The sequence below is a fragment of the Muntiacus reevesi genome, chromosome 8, assembly GCF_963930625.1.
Source record: "Muntiacus reevesi chromosome 8, mMunRee1.1, whole genome shotgun sequence".
Lineage (NCBI taxonomy): Eukaryota > Metazoa > Chordata > Mammalia > Artiodactyla > Cervidae > Muntiacus > Muntiacus reevesi.
In genome coordinates, this window is record NC_089256.1 from 9938460 (window position 1) to 9959307 (window position 20848).

Here is a 20848-nt window from a genome sequence, read left to right on the forward strand (position 1 = left end):
CAATTTTATAAGGAACTCTCGATTTTGACATTTTTTTCAGTATTAACAGAAAACTAACTAGAATTTAGTAAAATGAAGTTTATTTAAACAATATTTTTAGGAAGCTGCAGAACTGCTAATGAATGCTTCTTGGTAAGCTTGCAGTGTTAATTCTATATATGCTCCCTTCTGTGCTTCTGTTTTTGCAAAGACCTGTTTAAAGTTAAAAAAACAAAGTTTTAAAATAGAGAATATACTATTGATAAAGTTCCTAGTGAAGTCCCAGTTTAAAAAGCCCTCCACATTTCACAGTATTTTTTTGATTACCAAACAATAAGCATACTACATGGACAGAAAAACAGTACAACAGTTAAAGCAACCTAATTCCAAACACCAGAAGTTTCCAAACGTGATTGTCATTTTTCAGAAAAAAATTAAGAAAACCTGACACTGCTGGATCAAAATGAGAAGCATTAGGTTCAAGAGAAATCCAGAGGATGAAAGTTAGCAAGATGATTTTTCACTTTAAAGAATGGGCTTTTCCTACTCCACCTGTAATGTCATCACTGGTTGTTTTCATCCTCAATAAGCTTTATAACTGCTTTGCAGTAGCATAAAGTAATACTGGGACAGAAGCCAGATCCACAAATACATGTCTATTCCGAGCGTTAGAAAAGATGAAAATTATACAATGATTTCCCCGCTTCCTGAAAAAAATCATCTCAGCACTTACAGAGAAATCTGTGTAAGCCCATAGTTTTGAGAGCCTTACGGTTCCACAATGAGAACGCACCACCCTCCCTGCTTCTGGAAACCTGGATGGGAATGTGACCGAGCTGGGCGGTGTGTGCTCCACAGAGCACTGAGTGGCTGCCCCACTATCTGAACTTCTTCGACTCCAGTGGCAGTTGTTTCTGTTGTCCAGGCTGAAGCAATACGGGGCTCTCAGCACTCTGCTTTAAGACCACAAATCTGTGTGCATTGTCACTCAGTTGTGTACTATTCTTTGCAACCCCCACGGCGTGTAGCCCTCTCTGTCTATGGGATTCTCCAAGTAAGAATACTGGAGTGGGCTACCATTCCCTTCTCCAGGGGATCTTCCTGACCCAGGGATCGAACCCTATGATTTCTTCACTCAGTCACTACATGATAATGAATGTGAAAGAAGTCCCTTTACCTTAATTAACTGTAATCCCTCAGCAGCCTGCTCCTTGGCCTCTTGAGCTGACTGGCCATCAGGATGGAGTATGTGATAGAGCTGGACCAAGCTGGTGGCATCATCAACTCTGGAGGGAAAGGGTTACTGTTTAAAAGGGTTTGTTTTCGTTTTCTTTTTACATTTTTTAGTTTATAGTTTCCTTCTTTGGCTTCACAGTTCTATAAAAGTATATGCTGATCTTTAAATTACATTTCAAACTTCCTTTGGGCCAGAAAAAAAAACTTTTTTACAGCCTTCAGTTTCATATTTTCAAAGCAATTTCAGGAATATTGGCTAGTTTAGGCTTCACAGGGCAAGAATCAATACAGGCGGGTACCCAGTTTATGAAAGTGAATATATTCAAAACGTGGCTCTATCCTTTCTGAATGCAGGGCATCATTTCTCATAGAAACCGTGTTCTAACACTGGATGATTTCCAGGCCGGCGCACATCACCAGCAGATAATAATACAACTCAGAGGGTGGGTCAGTACCGTCATCCCACGTAAGCCAGAGGCTGGTGGACATGGGGATGCTCAGTGCCACTGCCTTCAGGTGCACCAGCAGTGACATCTGCTGAGGAACTTTCATTGAGACTCTGAATTAGTGGATAAATGCCTCTGAGAGGCATCTAGAAGTCCAAGGAAAGACTCCCAAGCTACCTGTCAATTCACAGTTTCCCATTAGTTAAAAACCAGCATCCTAGGGAAGCAAATTTGAAATTACGCACTCTAGACAAGAGAAGTCAGGTTCTTCCTCAGCAGTCTGTCTTGTGTCTGTCAAGACAACTACCCATGATGAAGCCAGAACAAGAGCTCAATTCTTACAGTTTGTACTTAACCTTTTGAGAAACCTACAATCTTGATCAACATTAAAACTTAGCCTTCCCCAAACTAAATAACCTCTATCCTCTCACCCAGTCAACACCTTCCTACCATTTGCCACCTCAAAGCCCTTCTAGGGTGGAGTGGGAGTGGGGTAAAGAGTTTCTTAAGCCACAGTGACCTTAGAGAAATGCTCGGGGCTCATCCCAAAGCTCGTTCACCCTAAAGGTCATCTCCTGGTAAAACTGAGAAAACCAGAGCTGAGAAACCAAACTTTCCGGAGGAAAAATATTTGTTTAATGTTCATTATGAATCTGTTGTGTTTGTTGTACTCTAACAGTTCAACAAACGTGGCAGCAAAAGGTAACAATCATTCTCTTTAAGAGCATAAGCATGTGAGTCCATAAAGAGCTTAACTGGGTTTCTATATCTTGGTCACAGCAGGGCTTCTTTACGTTCATACTACTGTATAATAGCTGTTTCACAGAATGATTTAGCTTCACACCCAGCCTCTGTTTGAAATTAAAAGCAAGTTAATCCCCATGTAAAAAAGATTTTAAAGCACCCCAATTCACGACCAGCAGTGGAACTTGAGTGTGAAATAAATCTCTGCAGAATTCTGGCATGGGCTCCATTTGCTAAGGATATGCACCCTCTACTGTTTAAACTGGGATTTGCAGCAAACTGTCCTACTGAGAATTCCCACAGGAAGTTTTACTTACACAGAGCAGGAAGGGTTAAGTACTCAAAATTCCCTGCCAGTATGCAAATGAAATGCTTCAGATGTAAAGCTTACATGTGGTAAGTATTAACCATAATAACTTATGAGTATACCTTAACAAATAACTCATACATTCTGTGTTGCTCTAATTTCTTATAAAAAATGTTAAATAATTTCAGAACATTTACAGCTGAGAAGCTTTAAATTCATTCACGGCTAATGCACCTAAAGGCAAGTCATTTTTGAACATGCTCATGATCACCAGCAGCCTCCTGCTTACGTGGGATGAAGGCATATTTCTGCCCTCTGAATTGGATTACATGATTACACCACACATGCTGGTGAAGAGGGCTGGCCTGGAAATCATTTCCCATTATGAATGTTTCTATGAGAAATGATGCTGTTTCCATATGGACTTTTTTAAGACAATATGGAACTTTCTAGTTCCAAATGCCTTGCCTTTGTGTGAATGTTTCAGATTACATGGAGGATAGACAGACTGAGTCAAAACTTACGTTCAAGGTGACAGTAATCACTAACCCTTCCTGTGACCTTCTTACTACAGCCATGCTTGTTTCTTTTCCTTGCCATTTTGACCTTGACTCAACCAATGGAAAGATATTCAAAAGATAATTTTCTCTTCAGTGTCATCACAAATCATAAAGTGTTATTTCAGCTAGAAGGCAGGGCACACGCCAGTTGTATACTAAAATACAATAGACATTCTTTGTTTTATTCAACTTTGAAAAAACCTGTAACCTTTTTAACACCTTAAAAATCTTGCAAAAACAAGGAGGATCAAAAGCAGGAGTATTTTTATAAATGATGACTTTTACTGAAAAGTACCCCGCAGACCTTATGTCTACTTCTCTGCATTTCCTGTCTAATCCCCTTGTTCATTGGCAAGTTCACTGGTACCCAGAAGCACCAGCAAGCCTATGGATAAGTCAACATCCAGCGTACACAGCACAGCTCCAGAGTCATTCACTGTTTCAAAGACTCTAGCCATGTTTACATGACACAGAAGCAAAGACTGAGGAAACTGGGTTATACTGGAAAAACAAATCATAAATAAACTGAAGTGAGTGAAAGCTATCACCGGGTGTGCACATGCGCTCAGCTGCTTCCGTCGCGTCCAAATCTTTGAGACCCCACGGACCACAGCCTGCCAAGCTCTCTGTCCATGGTGTTCTCCAGACAAGAATACTGGAGTGAGTTGCCATTCCCTCCTCTAGGGGATTTTCCCACTCCTGGGATTGAACTCATGTCTCCTGTGTCTCCTACATTTCAGGCAGATTCTTTACCACTGAGCTACAAGGGAAGCCCTTATCACTGGGCAGTACACTGTTATCACTGGAAAAATATCACAGATTAAATACAGGTTTACTATAATGGTAGTAAGAATTTCTTTACTTACTAAGATCATACTTACAAATCTCTCTGAATCTGGTCAATCAATAAACCATCGATCTTTTTCTTATTTACAAAATACCAAGCCATTCCACCGAAGTGTCTTGTTGAACGTAAAAGGTCATACTTTCCATACTTATCTATATCTTCATAGGTCCGATGATGAATCTATCCACACAAAGTGCAATTTTTCAGAAATACAAAAATAAAAGTGAGCCAGCACTACTGGATATACATCTACTAGCATGCAAGCTGTCCAAGAAAGTATTAGTAAACCAGGTCTCCTGATCCTGCATCCACTATTGATCATTATCTAGCAGGTATCATTAAGTAAGGACAGCTTGCCACTGCAGAAGTGTGTGGAACCTGGAACAGGTCTGCCAGACATTTATAGCCAGATCAATTATTCTTCAGCAGCCATGCACTATATATGAAGCACCTATTATATATATGGACCACTGGGAATAATGGACCACCACTTCTTTCCTCTATCCAATCAACTATCCCATTCCATCTAACTAATTAATGTTCCTCAGTTCTTCCAGACTGATCTTAAATGAGGACTCTGATGAGGGCATTCCTATATTAAAAAGGCTGCTGACTGAAGTCCAGATTCGTCAACCTAGCGTCTGAGGTCACCTGTGATATGGCCCCATCTACCTTTCTAGCTTAATCTTGAACCACTTCCCTAGGTACTCACCACATATACAAGCAAACCAGATGACTGGCCATTTCTCAAGTCTACTTTTGTGTCCTGCCTGTTGTTCGTACTTTCCTCTCTACCTGAAATACTTCTCCATCCACTCGTCACAGTGTTCCCTATCCTCGTAGAGCCCTCTTAGGCCTTCTCTGAGAGCATGTTGCAACCTTCTCTTAGCACCTAACATCTTAGACCTATGGTGGTGATTATACTTCCCCACGATCTTTCCTGGACTGCAAGCTTTGACAAGGCTCCCTATCCTAGTTCATGTCATCACCTGTACCTCCACAGTAACACCTTACACACAGAAAGTACTATATGATTATTAAATTGCAATCTAAGGCACATATACTGCATTTTGGCAAACTTTAGAAATAACTTTCCTGTACAATAAACTGAAGAAAAAATCTCTGCCATCAAGTTTGGGTACTAACTCTACCACTTACTAGCTGTGCAACTTTCAACAAGTTACTTGACTCTCTAAGCTTAAGTTCTCTCATCCTTAAGTCAAGGGTTGTTGAAAGGATGAAAATATCTATTTGGTGTACATCCAGCACTTGACAGGTGTTCAGGCATTTCCCTTTTCCTCCCCCTGTATCAAAGCTTACAACCTAACTCATTGTGTTGGACTAAAAAATCTTACTAGTAACCATACTTACACCCATACTTTAGAAACTATAAAATATACTCACTTTGATATAGTCAGCAGAATCTGGCTCAAACTGGGCAACGCAGAGATTGAGGACATCAACATGCCGGTCCTGACTGTACATGGTCTAAACCCACATAGCAGAGTTGGAATTAGATGAGAAGAAAAGAAAGTGCAACACCTGTCCGGACGCCATGACAGCCCTGCCCATCCACATACAGGCCACATCTGCGCCCAGCATGAGGGATGCGGAAATCACACACACGCCACATGTCACACCTGAATTCAAATCCCAGCTAACCCAGTTACAAGACAAATGACCCTACTTATCATTAGAAATGCCTGTATTTATCAAAGCAAAATACCTAGCAGAACCAGAGCCAACTGGTTCAACAAAGAAATCATCACCACTGCCTCTGTGACCCCAAAGTCATCTTACCTGAAGATTTTCTTCCCTGAAAATTACTGGTGTTAAAACTCTACGGCCTTCTTTTGGGAAATAAATTTGAATCATACGGTCCCGTTCTTCCCAAGAGGCTTTGCGTAGTGTGCCACTTGGTTCTCTGACAACAATAAAACGCTCCTGAAATAGAAAACACAATCAAGGATAAGTTTGTGAGAGCTGAATTTTAGTTCCAGTGTCCCACCAAGCACCATTATAAAAATAATTTGCAATCAATATAAAATGCAACTGGCAAACAAAATGCAATCATGTATGATTTCAATAATTGTAAACCTCAGATTTGGCAAGATTTGATAGTTCCTTCACTAATCATTGCAGTGCCTGTGACAATCAGAAATCTAATGAAAGTATTTATTAAATGTGAACTACAGTCCTAAAGTGAGTTGAATGCATAAAATGGTTCAACTAAAAAAAGTTGACTTGAGAGTCATCTAAATCCATTTCAGAAAAAAAGAAGTGCTATAAACCTTTTTAAATTGTTTCCTCATCCTAAAGTCTCACCCAGATAAGACTTGACTATTTTACAGTCCACATTTAAAGTCACAGGGATAAAAATAATAATAAAGTCACAGGGATAAATGGAATAAACCCAAGAATGTGGAATCTTAATTCCACACGTCTGCGATTCCTCATTCTGGCAAGAGACAAATGCATCCGAGAGACTGACTGGTGCACCTGCCTCTGGTCTCTTCATTCTCTTAACTGCCAAATCCCAGGCCAAAGGATGCTTCCTTCACCCACTGGGTGAATTCCACCTACTGTCTGTACTACTCAACTGGCAATCTAATTTAGCATAGGCAGCATTCTTGACACCTGTTAGATACTTGTTAACATTGTGTCAAAACTAGAAAAGGTCAGGAACTGGATTATGATTCTTTACAAAACCCAGAATGACTTACACAGAGCTTTGCACACAGCTGATAAATGCTACATATCTCATTAATGCTTAAATTAACCAGATGGTAGTGACTCTCAACTCTTCAGAACTTTAAGAGTCTCTGAATGTATTTCAAGGATAATATAATTAAAACTTTCATCAAGCACTGCAAACAGAAAAAAAAAAAAAGAGCAGATGGTAAACTAACACAATTGTTCTTCAAACGGATTTGGCAATTTTGAATTCCAAGTTCCTTTGTCCCTTTCAGGTTATAGAATGCTCCCATAGCCAGCCTTCACAGCACTGCAAACATATAATGTATATTAAAATATTTCAAAGCAAAAATTCTAATAAAATGAAACTCTGATCCCATTCATTATGTCAGATATACAGGTGATTGACATACAGACATGGACACTGCTCACATCGTGTCTTCTAACCATAATCAATATGATAAGAAGATTAGCACAGGGTGGCCCTTTTTTCAACCCTATCACTATTCAATATTCTACTGAAGTTTGTGGGCTGAAATGTAAATTACTCTTTTCACTCATTACTTGAAAAGGCTCAAACACAAAACTAATATATTTTATTTTATAGGTGCTAGAGTGTTCTTTTGGAACTGCCAATCAAGGGAAGAGGAGCTAGACAATAAAAACTACATCAGATGAAGTGGTGCCTAAAAATTATCTGGGAGAGTGTGATATTCTTACTGCAAATTCTGAAAAGTGAAAATCCTTTGGGAAGTCTGAGCTTTCTGGGCATCAGCAAGCATTTCCATCTTCTCAAAAAGTTTGAGCTTTCTGAAGTTGATCTAACTTAGGCAGAATCATTTTGCAATTAGACATATACTTACTCGATGTGGTATGCTGTATGATATATCAGTAAACACATATTTGACTGTTTCGGTTCCTTCCAATATCTTATCTTCAGCTAACACGTCATTTATTGGTGTTCGCTCTTCCAGAACTGGTGGCATTTTTAATCTGACTTTAGCTGCCTCAATCGCCTGTCTTGTAGCCTAATGAAATAAAATATATCTTAGGGAAAGCCACAAGGTTACAGACCAAAAGGATCATCTGACAAAAGCAGATACTAATTTTAAAAAAAGTGCTAAAGACTGCAGAGAGAAGCTGTAGGTATAAGTGAGTGAGTGAAAAGCCAAACTTGGGCTCCTGGGCCCTGGCCCTTGTCTCTGTGATGAGAGCGCCAGTCACAGGCTCAACGACTCTCAAAACAGCAAAGGAAGGCTCTGAGACAGAGCCAGGCCACAAGAGCCACCCAAAACAGGACAGAGGACTTCACTTACTGGGTGCTTACTATGGTCCAGATATTGCTCCCTCTGAGTGCATCTGGCTCCTTTAATGCCACAACTACCCATACGAGCTAAGCGCTACGTTAGAGGTCATTTTATGAGAGAGAAAGTAGAGGCACACAAATATTAAGTAAATTGCTAAGAAGCTGCAGCACTACAATTTGAACCCAGGCAATTTAACTCCAGGGCCCATGCCCTTAACCACTGAGCACAGTGCTCCATGCCGTACCGCTGACAGTGGTTTACCTCTGAGAGATGAAAGGGGCCTTTCAGTCTTCACATGCTATGTACTTTTGGGTATTTGAACTCTGCTATGGTTCTCAATGATGTTCAAGTTGAAAGAAAAGCAACAATACTTTACATATTCATACATGAAAGTGTTTTCCACAAAGCACTCAATACCCATGACTCCAGGAGGACACCTGCCTGGAACAGAATACTGTTCAGAAGGATCTCATTATCTCACCAAGCCTCAGCCTTAAAGCAGCTCACAAAAAATGTTTCTGCAGTAAGAAGACTGGAGCAGGGAGGACAGAGGAAGGCTGCTAGGCTGGTTTTGGAGCAGAGGTGGTTCCGCCTGATAGCCAGACCTGACCCATGTGCACAGTCTGTCTAATTCTGGCCATCTTCCCTACTCCTCTCTGCCAGACTGCACACGTTTCTTTTCAACAGTTCTGTGCCTGGAACTCCACCTCATTAGTACCTGTAGAAGAGCAACTATCAGAATCTGGAGGGACCCTGAAAATTTTGTTTAATCTTTCAAAGAAAGATATTCTACCACTATTCGTGCATTCACATACCTCTTCCAACTGTGCCTGGGTCATTAGCTTGTAAGTTGGTGGCTTCGTTTCTCGTATTGCTGGCTTAAAAATCTTCAGTAAATCCAAGCCTGTCATCTTGATGAGTATGCTTTGGACTTCCTCATCCATAAAAGTAGGTTTCTTGATCTTTGGGCTACCAGATTCTGTTAAATGAATTTTAGTAAATAAGATGGCAAAAATGACAAGACAACAAGACATCTAAATGGAAAAAGTCAATGATAAAAATGATTAGCACCATGTCTATTCCACCTCAGTATGCATAATGCTAATACCTACAAGATTCATTCATTCATTTAAAATTTACTGGGCATTCACGATGACCAAGCTATAGTTTCTGCCAAAAAGGCATTCAAAGTCTAGTGAAGGAAGCAACAGGAAAAAAGTAGTTAATGCAATATTGATGACACTAACGGTTACTGCCAACCAAGGTATTGTTTCCTATCTGACAGGAGTTACACACATTTTCAGGAATGCTTACAACAAGCCACAAAGTATGTACTGATATCCCAGTTTTGTATATGAGAATACTGGAGCCTTGCTAAAGACAATTAACTATTAAATGATATACCCAGGATTTAAACCAAAGTTTATCTGATTCTAGAACCTAGACCAATTTTAACTTACCATCATGTTCCTCAAAGTAAGTGCTACATACAAGGGCGGTACAGGGGGTTGTGTGATAACAGAGACTGAAACTAAACTTAGCCTGGGAGCAGAGAAAGGCATGGTAGAGTCAAACAATGCTTCCCGGTGGTTCTGAATAGGGCAGAGAAAAAAAGGGAAGGAAATTCTAGGCTGAGGGGTTCCAGTTAGGGGAGAGGCCTGGATCACTGGACACGATACTGAAGAGGCCATGTGATGTTATAGAAGAAAGCTGGACAGGAGCGGACCCAGCTCTCAGCTCTGCCTTTCCTAGTATGCCGATCCCTCTGCCCCACCTCCATTTCCACTGGGGGTGGGGGAAGCCATTCCTTCCCACCACCTCTTCCTCTGCTGGTCCTATAAATGCTGGTGTCCCACAGGATTCTGAACTACATTCTTCTTCTCTCCCTGCTCACATTCTTGATGGATTATCTCCTAACCTCAGTAACTATTAATTACCTAAAAACTCTAAAAGCTGAATCTCCAGCCAGATCATCTTCCATCCAACTACCCAATGGACATCTCACACGTACTTCAATACTGCCAAAGCAGAACGCGTAATTTTTCTTCTGTCACAAACCTGCCTTTCCTCCTATCCTTAGCACCATCCAATAGGTCACATGGGCCAGAAACCTAGTCATTCTTGACTTCCCCACTACCCTCCACATCTAGTCAATAGCATCAGTAATAAAAACAGTAATGTTAACAGCTAACATCTGTTAGATACTTACTATATGCCAGTACTGACTAACACTTTTACATACTTGGTACATTTAATCCTCATAACAATCTCATAAATACTATGATTAGTCCCATTTTTACAAGAGGACACTGACACAAATCAATTGCCTGTTACATCTTATAAATCAGTCTATAACTCTCTATTTCCCACTGCCACTACCCTAGTCAAGGCCATCCTATCTCTTGCCTCAGCCTTCTAACCTGTCTCCTTGCCCCATTCTGACCATTCTCCACAGATCAATCACAGTCATCTATTAAACCTGTAATCCAAACAACAGAAAAGATTAACAAAATAAAGAAGTGGTTCTTTGAAAACATAAACAAAACTGACAAACCTTTAGCTAGACCAAGGGAAAAAGAGGACCCAAACTAACAAAATTATAACTAAAAAGCACATTACAACTGATACTACAGAATTACAAAGGATCATAAGGGGCTACTATGAGTAACAACATGCCAGCAAATTGGACAACCTAGAAGAAATGGAAAAATTCTTAGAAACATACAATCTACCAAGACGAAATCAGGAAGTAACAGAAAATCAAAGCAGACCAATTACTACTAAGAAGACTGAATCAATAATAAAAAAAAATCCTCCAGTGAAAACTGGCTCAGGACCAGATGGCTTCACAGGAGACTTTTACCAAACATTTAAAGATGAATTAATGCCAATCCTTCTCAAACTCTTCCAAAACAAATGGAAGAACAGGGAGCACTCTCAAACGCATTTTATAAGGCCAGCATTATCCTGATACTGAAATCAATAAAGGATACTAACAGAAATCTACAGGCCAATATCCCTGATGAATACAGATGCAAATATTCTCAATAAAATACTAGCAAACTGATTCAGCAGAACGTTAAAAAGATCGTTCACCATAATCAAATAAGATTTGGGATGTAAATATGGCTCAACATACTCAAACCAATCAATATGAAACATACTCATAGAAAGAAGGAAGAAGATTTCTTTGATAGATGCAAAAAAGCATGTGACAAAATTAATGATTTGAAACTTCTAACAAATTAGGTATAAAAGGAACACACCTCAACACAATAAAGACCATAAATGACAAACACACTGCTAACATACTCAGTGAGGAAAGGTTGAAAGTCTTTTCTCCAAGAACAGAACCAAGACAGGGCTGCCCACTCTCACCACTCCTGTACAACCCAGTATTGGAAGTTCTAGTCTGAGTACTCAGGCAAGAAAAAGAAATAAAAGGTATCAGAATTGAAAAGGAGTAAAATTGTCTCTGCAGACAACATGATATTATCTATAAAAATCCTAAAGACTCCATCAATAAACTATTAGATCAACAAATTCAGCAAAGTTGCAAGATACAAAATCAATATCCCAAAACCAATACCATTTCTATACACTAACAACAAATTATCTGAAAAAGGAATAAAGTATCAAATACAATATAATATTTATACTAAATTTAACCAAGGAGGTGAAAGATTGCTTTGCTGAAACCACAAAACACTGGTGAAAGAAATAAAACATATAATGAGTGGGCAGGTACCCTATGTTCATGGATTAGAGAATTAATACCATTAAAATGTCCATACTACCCAAAGCTATCTACAGATTCAATGCAACCCCTATTGAGAGTTCAACAGCATTTTTTACAGAAGTGGGAAAAAACAACAGTCAAATCTGTATGGAATCGAAATCACAAGAGACCCTATGATTGCCAAACCAATCCTAAGAAGAACAAAGCAGGAGGCATCACACTTTCCAGACTTAAAGCCATTAACATGTAATCAAAATAGTATGGTCCTGGCATAAAAAAAAGACACACAGACCAAGAGCATAGAGAGTGCAGAAGTAAACTCATGTATATACAGCCAACTAACAACTGAAACTGTGTCCTCAGTAGACTCTGTGCTCTCCCAAGGCGACCACCCTGTCTTGTACTGGTCTCTGGCACCCAAGGTCTCCTACAGTGCCTGCCACACAATAGCGCTCAGCACTACCTCTCGCCTCAGACAACCTCACCCATTCCCCCCAGCTTCTGTTAACATTTTTACTCCAGTGTTTCTCACCTTGTATGTAACGGCATATCTGACACCTCCACTTGAATTTCAAAGGCATTTCAAATTTAATGCATCCAAAACAGATGTTTAATTCCGCTTCCTTTCCCATCTCCTTACCTCATCCACTACTGCCTTTTCCTCACTTCTCCTCCTCTCATTCCCCTCTAAAAAACTGTCCTATAATTAATTTTCTCTCTCCAGGTACAAATAGGACTTACTTCCCACTCAACTGCTCAGGCCAGAAACCTGAGAAATATTAATAATATTGATCTCTCCTTTTATATCTAGATTCACAGTTATAACCAAAGTCATCAATCCTACCTCCAAAATGGGTTCCCAGTCTACCTGGGTTCAGTCTCATTTCTGGACTTTTGCTTATGCTGTTTCCTGCACTTGAAATGTTTCTTGTTTTCTCTTGAACACCGTTAACCAAGTTTCAACTGTGGTCATATTTTCTACGAAACCTCCCCTGCCCTTCCAGCCTAGTTTAAGTGAATGCCACTCTTCTCTCCACTGGAGAAGGAAATGGCAACCCACTCCAGTATTCTTGCCTGGATAATTCCACAGACATAGGAGCATGGCAGGCTACAGTCCATTCGGGCGAAAAGAGTCGGACACGACTGAGCGACTATCATTCATTCACTCCTCTCCATCCCCAATCACAGTCCAGGTCACACTGCACTGCCTCTTCCCACTGGACCACGACTTCCCTCAAGCAAAAACCCGTGTCAGTCTTAGTCCCCCTTAACCCCTAAACTTAGCTTAGTACTCTACAAAGAGCGGCGCTCAAGCAGTGCTGCTTAAGCGACGGAACGAATCAACAAACGCGGGCGACGTCCGAGACAGTGCGTACAGGCGAGAGCCGCCTGGGTCTAAGGGCGCGCCACGGGAAGAATAGGGGCCCCCGCGTGGGTCTCGTCATGTGAAGTGTTCTAGATCTCCCAGAAGAACGCCCCAGAGGACGCCTAGCAGGTCACTCACCGGCCTCGGAACAGAGCCCACGGCATGGCGTTCCCACCCTGCAGACCCCGGGCAGAGGCTGGAACAGGTCACCGGGCCGGGGCCGAGCGCGTGCCCGGAAATAGACTCGCTCGGCACCGCGAGAACCTGCATGGAGATTCCACAGCAATAAAGACACTCTGAGGGTCGCCATGATTATCCGGGCCACTTACGCCGGAAGCGGCTGAGAACGATTCTGGGTCTCACGCGGTTCGCACGGCACCCTGGGAAATGTAGTCTTCATGAAGGAGGAGGCGGCAGCGACGCAATTCCTATTTATAAAACAATAAACTTGTTTATAAAACAATAGATTGTTTCTTGTAAACCGCTCGTTCACACGGAAAAGGTGTTTATATGCTCTTTTTTCTGGACCTTTCCTTCATTTCCATGGCTCTATGTAACAAATTCCCATTTCCTGCCCAAACCTTTTCTCCCAGCCACAGTTTTAAACCCAGCTGCCTAAGCATCCTACTTCTCCATTCAAACTTCTCACGCCCCTCCCCATCCCGCCCCACTACTCCCGGCAAACAACACCTGATTCCAAACCCCGATTGCCACGGCACCTATCATTCCCCTTCAACTCACACACCTTTTTCTGTCTCAGAATCTTAAGTCTCTTTTACAGCTCTTTTCTCAATTTGTGCTCAATTATTTTGCTTATTTATCTGCTTGCTTATTTTTCTCATGCCATGAAATCAAAGACATTATATATTGTGTTATAAGATCACCTAGCCTGGTACATAAGAACACAGCAAACATTTGTTGAATAAATGACTGAGTGAACAATTAGAGGATCCTGTTATGTTCCTCCCAGTTGTCCAGGATGTGCAGGTTTTATCCCCTCCTAGACTGGTGCCTGTACTAACTTGTCCCAACGTCTGACTGAAAAGAGGCGTTAAGTAAACGACTATTTGAATTTGCTAGACAGATAAACTCATCTTCTAACCTCACCTCACCATTGCCCAGTTAAGAGCTCTGTTTATGAACTCATACCCTATTTGGACAGGGAAAGACAGAGCCCTAGGCTTTGTGCTATATTCAGGCATGACTGCTGTCCAGTATGTCCCAACACTTCCTCCTCTCACACCTACAAGATAAAAGGTGTCAGGGAGTGCTAGTGTGATGCATCCAAGTGTCTCCCAGCCGTGTCCTTTCTCTGAGAATATACCACCTACTTTCCCAGAGCATAGGCCTCTGTGGTTGTGTTTGTCTTATTAACATCCTCCTAGATAAAACTGATTGGACAATGAGTGGACATCTAATGCAGGAGAAATGACTCATTGGATGTTGCATTAGTTCCCTATAGCTTCTGTAGCAAATTATGACAAATTTGGTTACTTAAAACAACAGAAATTCTCTCACAGTTCTGGATACCAGTCACCTAAAGTCAGTGTCACTCAGCTAGGTCAAAGAATTAGCAGAGCTGTGCCTCTTTCAGAGGCTCCAGGGGAGAACCTGTCTCCCAGATTCTTGTGACTGCAAACACTCCTTGGTTTATGGCTGCATCACTATAATCTCTGCTTCACTGCACCTTCTGTTCTGTCTGTGCCCAACTGCCTTTTACCTCACTCTGTAAGTTTATACATATGATTGCATTTAGGGCCCACCCAGATAATCCAGGATAATCTTTCCATCTTCAAATGCTTAATCATTTTTGCAAAGATCCTGTTTCCATGTAACATTCATAGGTTACAGGAACTAGGAAATAAATATCCTTTCAGGAGGGAGAACATTTTCAGCCGACCCCAGCTGTCGAGGCACCAAGCAGATTTTATCTCAATATTTCAAACTCAGAAACACAGTTGATGGCAGAAGCTTAAAATGGGTAACTGTTTAGAAATGTTTGCAGCAGCCTTTTCCAGCAATATGCTCACTAATCAACAAGCAGAGAGAATGCCAGTCTACAGAGGAAGGCAGGAAAATGGATCAGAAACATAAATGGCAGACTAGGATGCTTAAGAAAGAGAGGGAGGGAGGGGTGTGCTGTCTTTCCCAGAGATGCTCCTACCTTCCTGTATTAACCTCCTTTTCTTGGGCTACACTAAATTACTGATGGGATTACCAAGACTCTTAATTTCAGCTGTAACCTCGGGCAGATGCCCACATCTTTCAGAGCCTCAGTTTCTCACCTGAAAACTGGGTATGATGATAGTACTTATCTTGCAGACTCTGAGGACAAAGTACCTTCAGGATCTAATGCCTGGTGTTTCCAAAGGGGACACAAGAAGGTCATGTGGCAGCAAGTTGGTGGCTTTCTGAAGATCTTCACGGGGAAAGCTTTACTGCATTATATGGTTATCAGTTAATATTCTCTGGTTGCAAGTGACAGAAATATTTCTTACAAAACAGAGATGGAAGTGATGGGAAGGATGCTTAATATCTCACAGAGTTAAAGAGAAAGCTGAACAGCCAAACCTCAAGAAAGACTTGAAGGATGGAAGCTCCAGCATCCCCAAAGGCAAGAACTTAAGAGAAATTGCTTCAGGAGGCTGATGTCAGTACTTGATTCCAACTCAGTTGGCCCTCTGAATCCACGGGTTAAAAATCCACAGGTTTAACCAACTATAGACTGAAAATATTAAAAGAAACAATTTAAAATTTCCATAAAGCAAAGCTTGAATCCGCCACATGTCAGCAAATATTTACATATCATTTACATTGTATTTACGAATATTTATATAGCTTTGGACAGCAAGGAGAGCCAACCAGTCAATCCTAAAGGAAATAAACCCTGAATATTCATTGGAAGGACTGATACTGAAGCTGAAACTCCAATACTTTGGCCACTTGATGCAATGAGTCAACTCACTGGAAAAGACCCTGATGCTGAGAAAGATTGAGGGCAGGAGGAGAAGGGGGCAACAGAGGATGACACAGTTGGATGGCATCGCCAACTCAATCAACATGAATTTGAGCAAACTCTGGAAGATAGTGAAGGACAGGGAAGCCTGGTGTGCTCCATGGGGTCACAAAGAGCTGGACACAACTTATCACAATACACAACAACAACATAGGATTTACATTGTACTGGGTATTATAAGTAATCTAGAGGTGATTTAAACAGTAACAGAGTGTGTGTGTATTATAAGCAAACAGAGTGCCATTTTATGTAAGAGACTGGAGCATCCTTATATTTTGGTGTCTGAGAGAGTCCTAAAACCAGCCCTCTGTGGATCTTGAGGGATGACTCTACATGCTTTCCACCAAATTCAAGTTCCTGGTGAGAGAAGCGGATTGCCCTGGTGGGGCTCTGTTTACTTGGAAATGGGAGGTTGATCCTCTGACAGTTCCAAGACAACGTGGCTGCATCTAGTAGTAGGTAAAATATGGGAGAGCGATCACCAGCTCTGTGGAGCAAGAATGAGTCTTATTATTTGTAAAGCAAAAGTATAGTGATGTTTCAATTACTCAATTGTGATTTTACAAGGTCTGGACTTTTCATTATTTCTCTAAAGGGACTGGGATTTTGCCCTGGTCTTTTAGAATTCTTCAAGACAAGGGTGTGAGGATAGATGTCAGTCAGGGAGAGGGATGACAGAGACTGAGAGAGAAGGGTAGCAGTCTGGGCAATCCAAGAGCCCTTTCAATCTTCAGGAACACCCTTGTAACTCCCACATAAACTTCAAAACCCTATCTTTGAAGCTGTCCCTAAGAGCCACATGTGCCCCCATTTTTATCCTCACCCAGAATGTTTTCCCCTGCTCCTGTTCAAGGTCCAAAGCTCCAAAAGGTTCCCACACACACAAATTCCAAGGCCAAAGCCCCTCTGTGCACTGAGAAGGAAGCATTAGCAAGGAAAAGAGTAAAGTGAGAAGAGGTACATGATGATGGGAGGTTCCCAAAGAAGCTGCAGCAAATAAGGTCTAAGTGGGGACAATGGCCATTGATGGGATGGGGCCTTTGTACCAGGAGGCAGGGAGGTAAAGATGGTGGAGTATGGATAGGTTTTGAGTGGAGAATCAGAGGGCCTTCCTGATTCTCAGCCTCTCTGCTCTGAGCAATGGAAAACAAAGTTATTGGCTGAGAAAAGACAAGGTTGTATTGGGAGCTGCAGGACTGAAAAGTCTAAAGTAGCTGGTGGGGGCTGTGCACAAGGGTCTGGTGCTAGAACGTGAATCCACACAGTCCACCAAGTAGTGGGAGGGTCTGACGCAGTGCTAGAAAGGAATCAGGATCTGGAAGCCAGGAAACTATTCCTCCTAGTTCCGGAGGAAAGCGGAAAACATTTGAAGATGTGCCTGGAAGCCTGTGGAAGGCTGCATCTGAGCAGAAGAAACTTGAGCAATGTGAGGATGTTATCAGACATGACAAAGCACAACCACCTTCCCACTCACTCAGAGCACAGACTTCTTATTAGTCATGTGTGTCCTCATGGCAGACTGATGAAGGAGACAAGGCAGATACTGACATTCCCATCTTCTATACATAAGCTGAGATTCTGCAGAGTTAAGGGTCTTGCCTAGGGCCACCCAATTTAGAGACAAGGCTATAAACTTTGTGGTTCTTTGGCAGCTGTTACAATGGAAAAGCTCTGTTTCACATGTGTTTAGTAGGGTGAGGCAAAAACACTTGAGAGTTGCAGAAATAATAAAGACTGAACATGGCCCAAAAGAGAGTACGCGGGAGACTGTCCTCCCCCACAAGATGATGGGGTGGATGAGTCAGTTCTTCCAACCCTGGAATCATCTGTTTATCCTCAATTTTCCACATGACACTCTGTCTCTTTTCTTCCAACAGCACCTACTGAACTACAATTATACCCCAAACTGAACACTCAAAACAGAAAATGATCGCCCAAAGCCAAGGCTACATCTGTCTGTGATGACAGGCAGACTCTCTGTCCTATAGCACAAGGACACGGATATCAAAGACACTTAGGCCAGCTCCTTCCTGCCATTCTGGAGCCCCCACCATGATGCAGGCCCAGAGCATCACCGCCTGTCACAGCCACAGTGGATATGATCTATGATAGCCGACACTTGGCTCCCCTACTCGTGAGAGCTGGCTGCTGTCAGGTTTGGTATGTGGAACATTTTGTCTGAGGGATATGCTGGCCTGGGTTGAAAGTAATTCCCATCAGCTCAGAACCGGGTGGTCTGTCACAAGGTTATTTTTCAGTTTGATCTGGACTCAGGAAGTCTTTCAGACTGAGCTGATATTTTCAAAGGTTAACAAGCCCATCAGAGATGTCCTTCATGAGAAAATGTGATGCATCTGATTGCCCTGACTTGCATGCAGTTCCCAGATCAGGACCTGAGCATTATTTCACTCCAGACTCAGGCCTGCAGTGTCCTCAAGATGCTTGGGGCCCAGAATGGGAGAAGCACCGGCCACTACTAATGGAAATCCAGATAGGGCAGAATGTATGGTCTTAGGATGCCCTAAGTGTGTGCCCGTGTGTATGTGCGCATGCAGCATGTGTCTGGCTATATGTGTCACACAAATGTTTATGTGCATGTTTGTTTGTCTTCAAGGGACATGTGTTTGTGCATATGTGTATGTCAGGGTGGCCAATTGGTGTAAAAGTGCGTGTTCAAATGTGTGTGTACATGCATGCATGTATATGTTATTTTGAACACATGTGTGCATTTGTGTGGTCTTGTGTATGCACTGATGCACATTCAGTTCAGTTCAGTTCAGTTTCTCAACCCCGTCCAACTTTTTGCAACCCCATGGACTGTAGCATGCCAGGCTTCCCTGTCCATCACCAACTTCCGGCGTTTACTCAAACTCAGGTCCATCGATTTGGTGATGCCATCCAAACACCTCATCGCCTGTCATCCCCTTCCCCTCCTCCTTCAATCTTTCCCAGCATCAGGGTCTTTTCCAGTGAGTCACTTCTTCGCATCAGGTAGCCAAAGTATTGGAGTTTCAGCTTCAGCATCAGTCCCTCCAATGAATATTCAGGACTGATTTCTTTTAGGATTGACTGGTTGGATCTCCTTGTAGTCCAAGAGACTCTCAAGAGTCTTCTCCAACACCACAGTTCAAAAGCATCAATTCTTTGGCGCTCAGCTTTCTTTATAGTCTCAACTCTCACATACATACATGACTACTGGAAAACCATAGCTTTGACTAGATGGACCTTTGTTGGCAAAGTTCTGCTTTTTAATATGCTGTCTAGGCTGGTCATAGCTTTTCTTCCAAGGAGCAAGTGTCTTTTAATTTCATGGCTGCAATCACCATCTGCAGTGATTTTGGAGCCCCCCAAAATAAAGTCTGTCACTGTTTCCATTGTTTCTCCATCTATTTGCCATGAAGTGATGGGACTGGATGCCATGATCTTAGTTTTTTGAATGTTGAGTTTTTAAGTCAACTTTTTCACTCTCCTCTTTCTCTTTCATCAAGAGACTTTTTAGTTCCTCTTCCCTTTTTGCCATAAGGGTGGTGTCATCTGTGTATCTGAGGTTATTGATATTTCTCCTGGAAATTCTGATTCCAGCTTGTGCTTCATCCAGCCCAGGATTTTGCATGATGTATACTGCATATAAGTCAAATAAGCAGGGTGACAATATACAGCCTTGACATACTCCTTTCCCAATTTGGAACCAATCTGTTGTTCCATGTCTGGTTCTAACTATTGCTTCTTGACCTGCATACAGGTTTCTCAGGAGGCAGGTAAAGTGGTCTGGTATTTCCATCTCTTGAAGAGTTTTCCATAGTTTGTTGTGATCCACACAGTCAAAGGCTTTGGCATAGTTAATAAAGCAAAAGTAGATGTTTTCCTGGAATTCTCTTGCTTTTTTGATGATCCAACCGATGTTGTCAATTTGAGCTCTGCTTCCTCTGCCTTTTCTAAATCCAGTTTGAACATCTGGAAGTTCATGGTTCACGTACTGTTGAAGCCTGGCTTAGAGAATTTTGAGCATTACTTTGCTAGTGTGAGATGGCTGCAATATGTGGTAGTTTGAACATTCTTTGGCATTGCCTTTCTTTGGGGTTGGAATGAAAACTGACCTTTTCCAGTCCTGTGGCCACTGCTGAGTTTTCCAAATTTGCTGGCATATTGAGTGCAGCACTTTCACAGCATCATCTTTTGGGATTTGAAATAGCTCAACTGGAATTCATACATGTGTTCAAACATCTATGCTGGCCTGGAAATTGGGCAGTTAAATGGTTAGAGATTTGGAATCAGACAGATATGGGTTCAAATTCTAACTCTACAATTTATTAGCCACATGAGCTCTTGCTATTCACCACCTTGGCTTCCTCCTCTCAAAGTTGGGATTAGAACAGCTTCTTCACAGGCCCAGGGAGAGGGTTAACAGCCATAGAACAATACAGCCCTGGCACATAGTCAGTGCCTAGCAAGTGGTAGGTAATATTACTGCTATGACTATCATCACCACCACCATCATCATCATTCTTGCCTCTTGCCATTTGTTTCCTGGCTGTGTGGCATTTGTTTTGTCTCTTTAAAACCCACCCAGGGCTGCAAACATTTCAGTTGTACATGAACTAGCAGTC

The 20848-nt window shown here is 41.8% G+C and overlaps 1 protein-coding gene across 1 annotated transcript; it reads right to left on the reverse strand.

Moving 5' to 3' along the window:
* Positions 1–63: 63 nt before the first annotated feature.
* MRPS22 (mitochondrial ribosomal protein S22) lies at positions 64–13551 on the reverse strand. The gene is made up of 8 exons (XM_065942135.1): positions 13364–13551; positions 8936–9099; positions 7677–7841; positions 5920–6063; positions 5524–5607; positions 4154–4299; positions 1157–1265; positions 64–192 (listed from the first exon to the last, which is right to left on the reverse strand). Exons 1-8 carry the CDS (start codon positions 13533–13535, stop codon positions 97–99), a joined length of 1080 nt encoding a protein of 359 aa, XP_065798207.1. The 5' UTR covers positions 13536–13551; the 3' UTR covers positions 64–96.
* Between the last annotated feature and the right edge of the window lie 7297 nt (positions 13552–20848).

What these genes read in the sequence shown, in the direction of transcription:
- MRPS22 (XM_065942135.1), bottom strand. Translation starts at nt 13,535, where the DNA reads ATGGCGACCCTCAGAGTGTCTTTATTGCTGTGGAATCTCCATGCAGGT. An exon ending in CATACAGCATACCACATCGA is followed by an intron (nt 6,064 to 7,676) that starts GTAAGTATATGT and finishes TTTCTATTTCAG; the next exon opens with GAGCGTTTTATTGTTGTCAG. An exon ending in TCAGGGAAGAAAATCTTCAG is followed by an intron (nt 5,608 to 5,919) that starts GTAAGATGACTT and finishes ATGTGGGTTTAG; the next exon opens with ACCATGTACAGTCAGGACCG.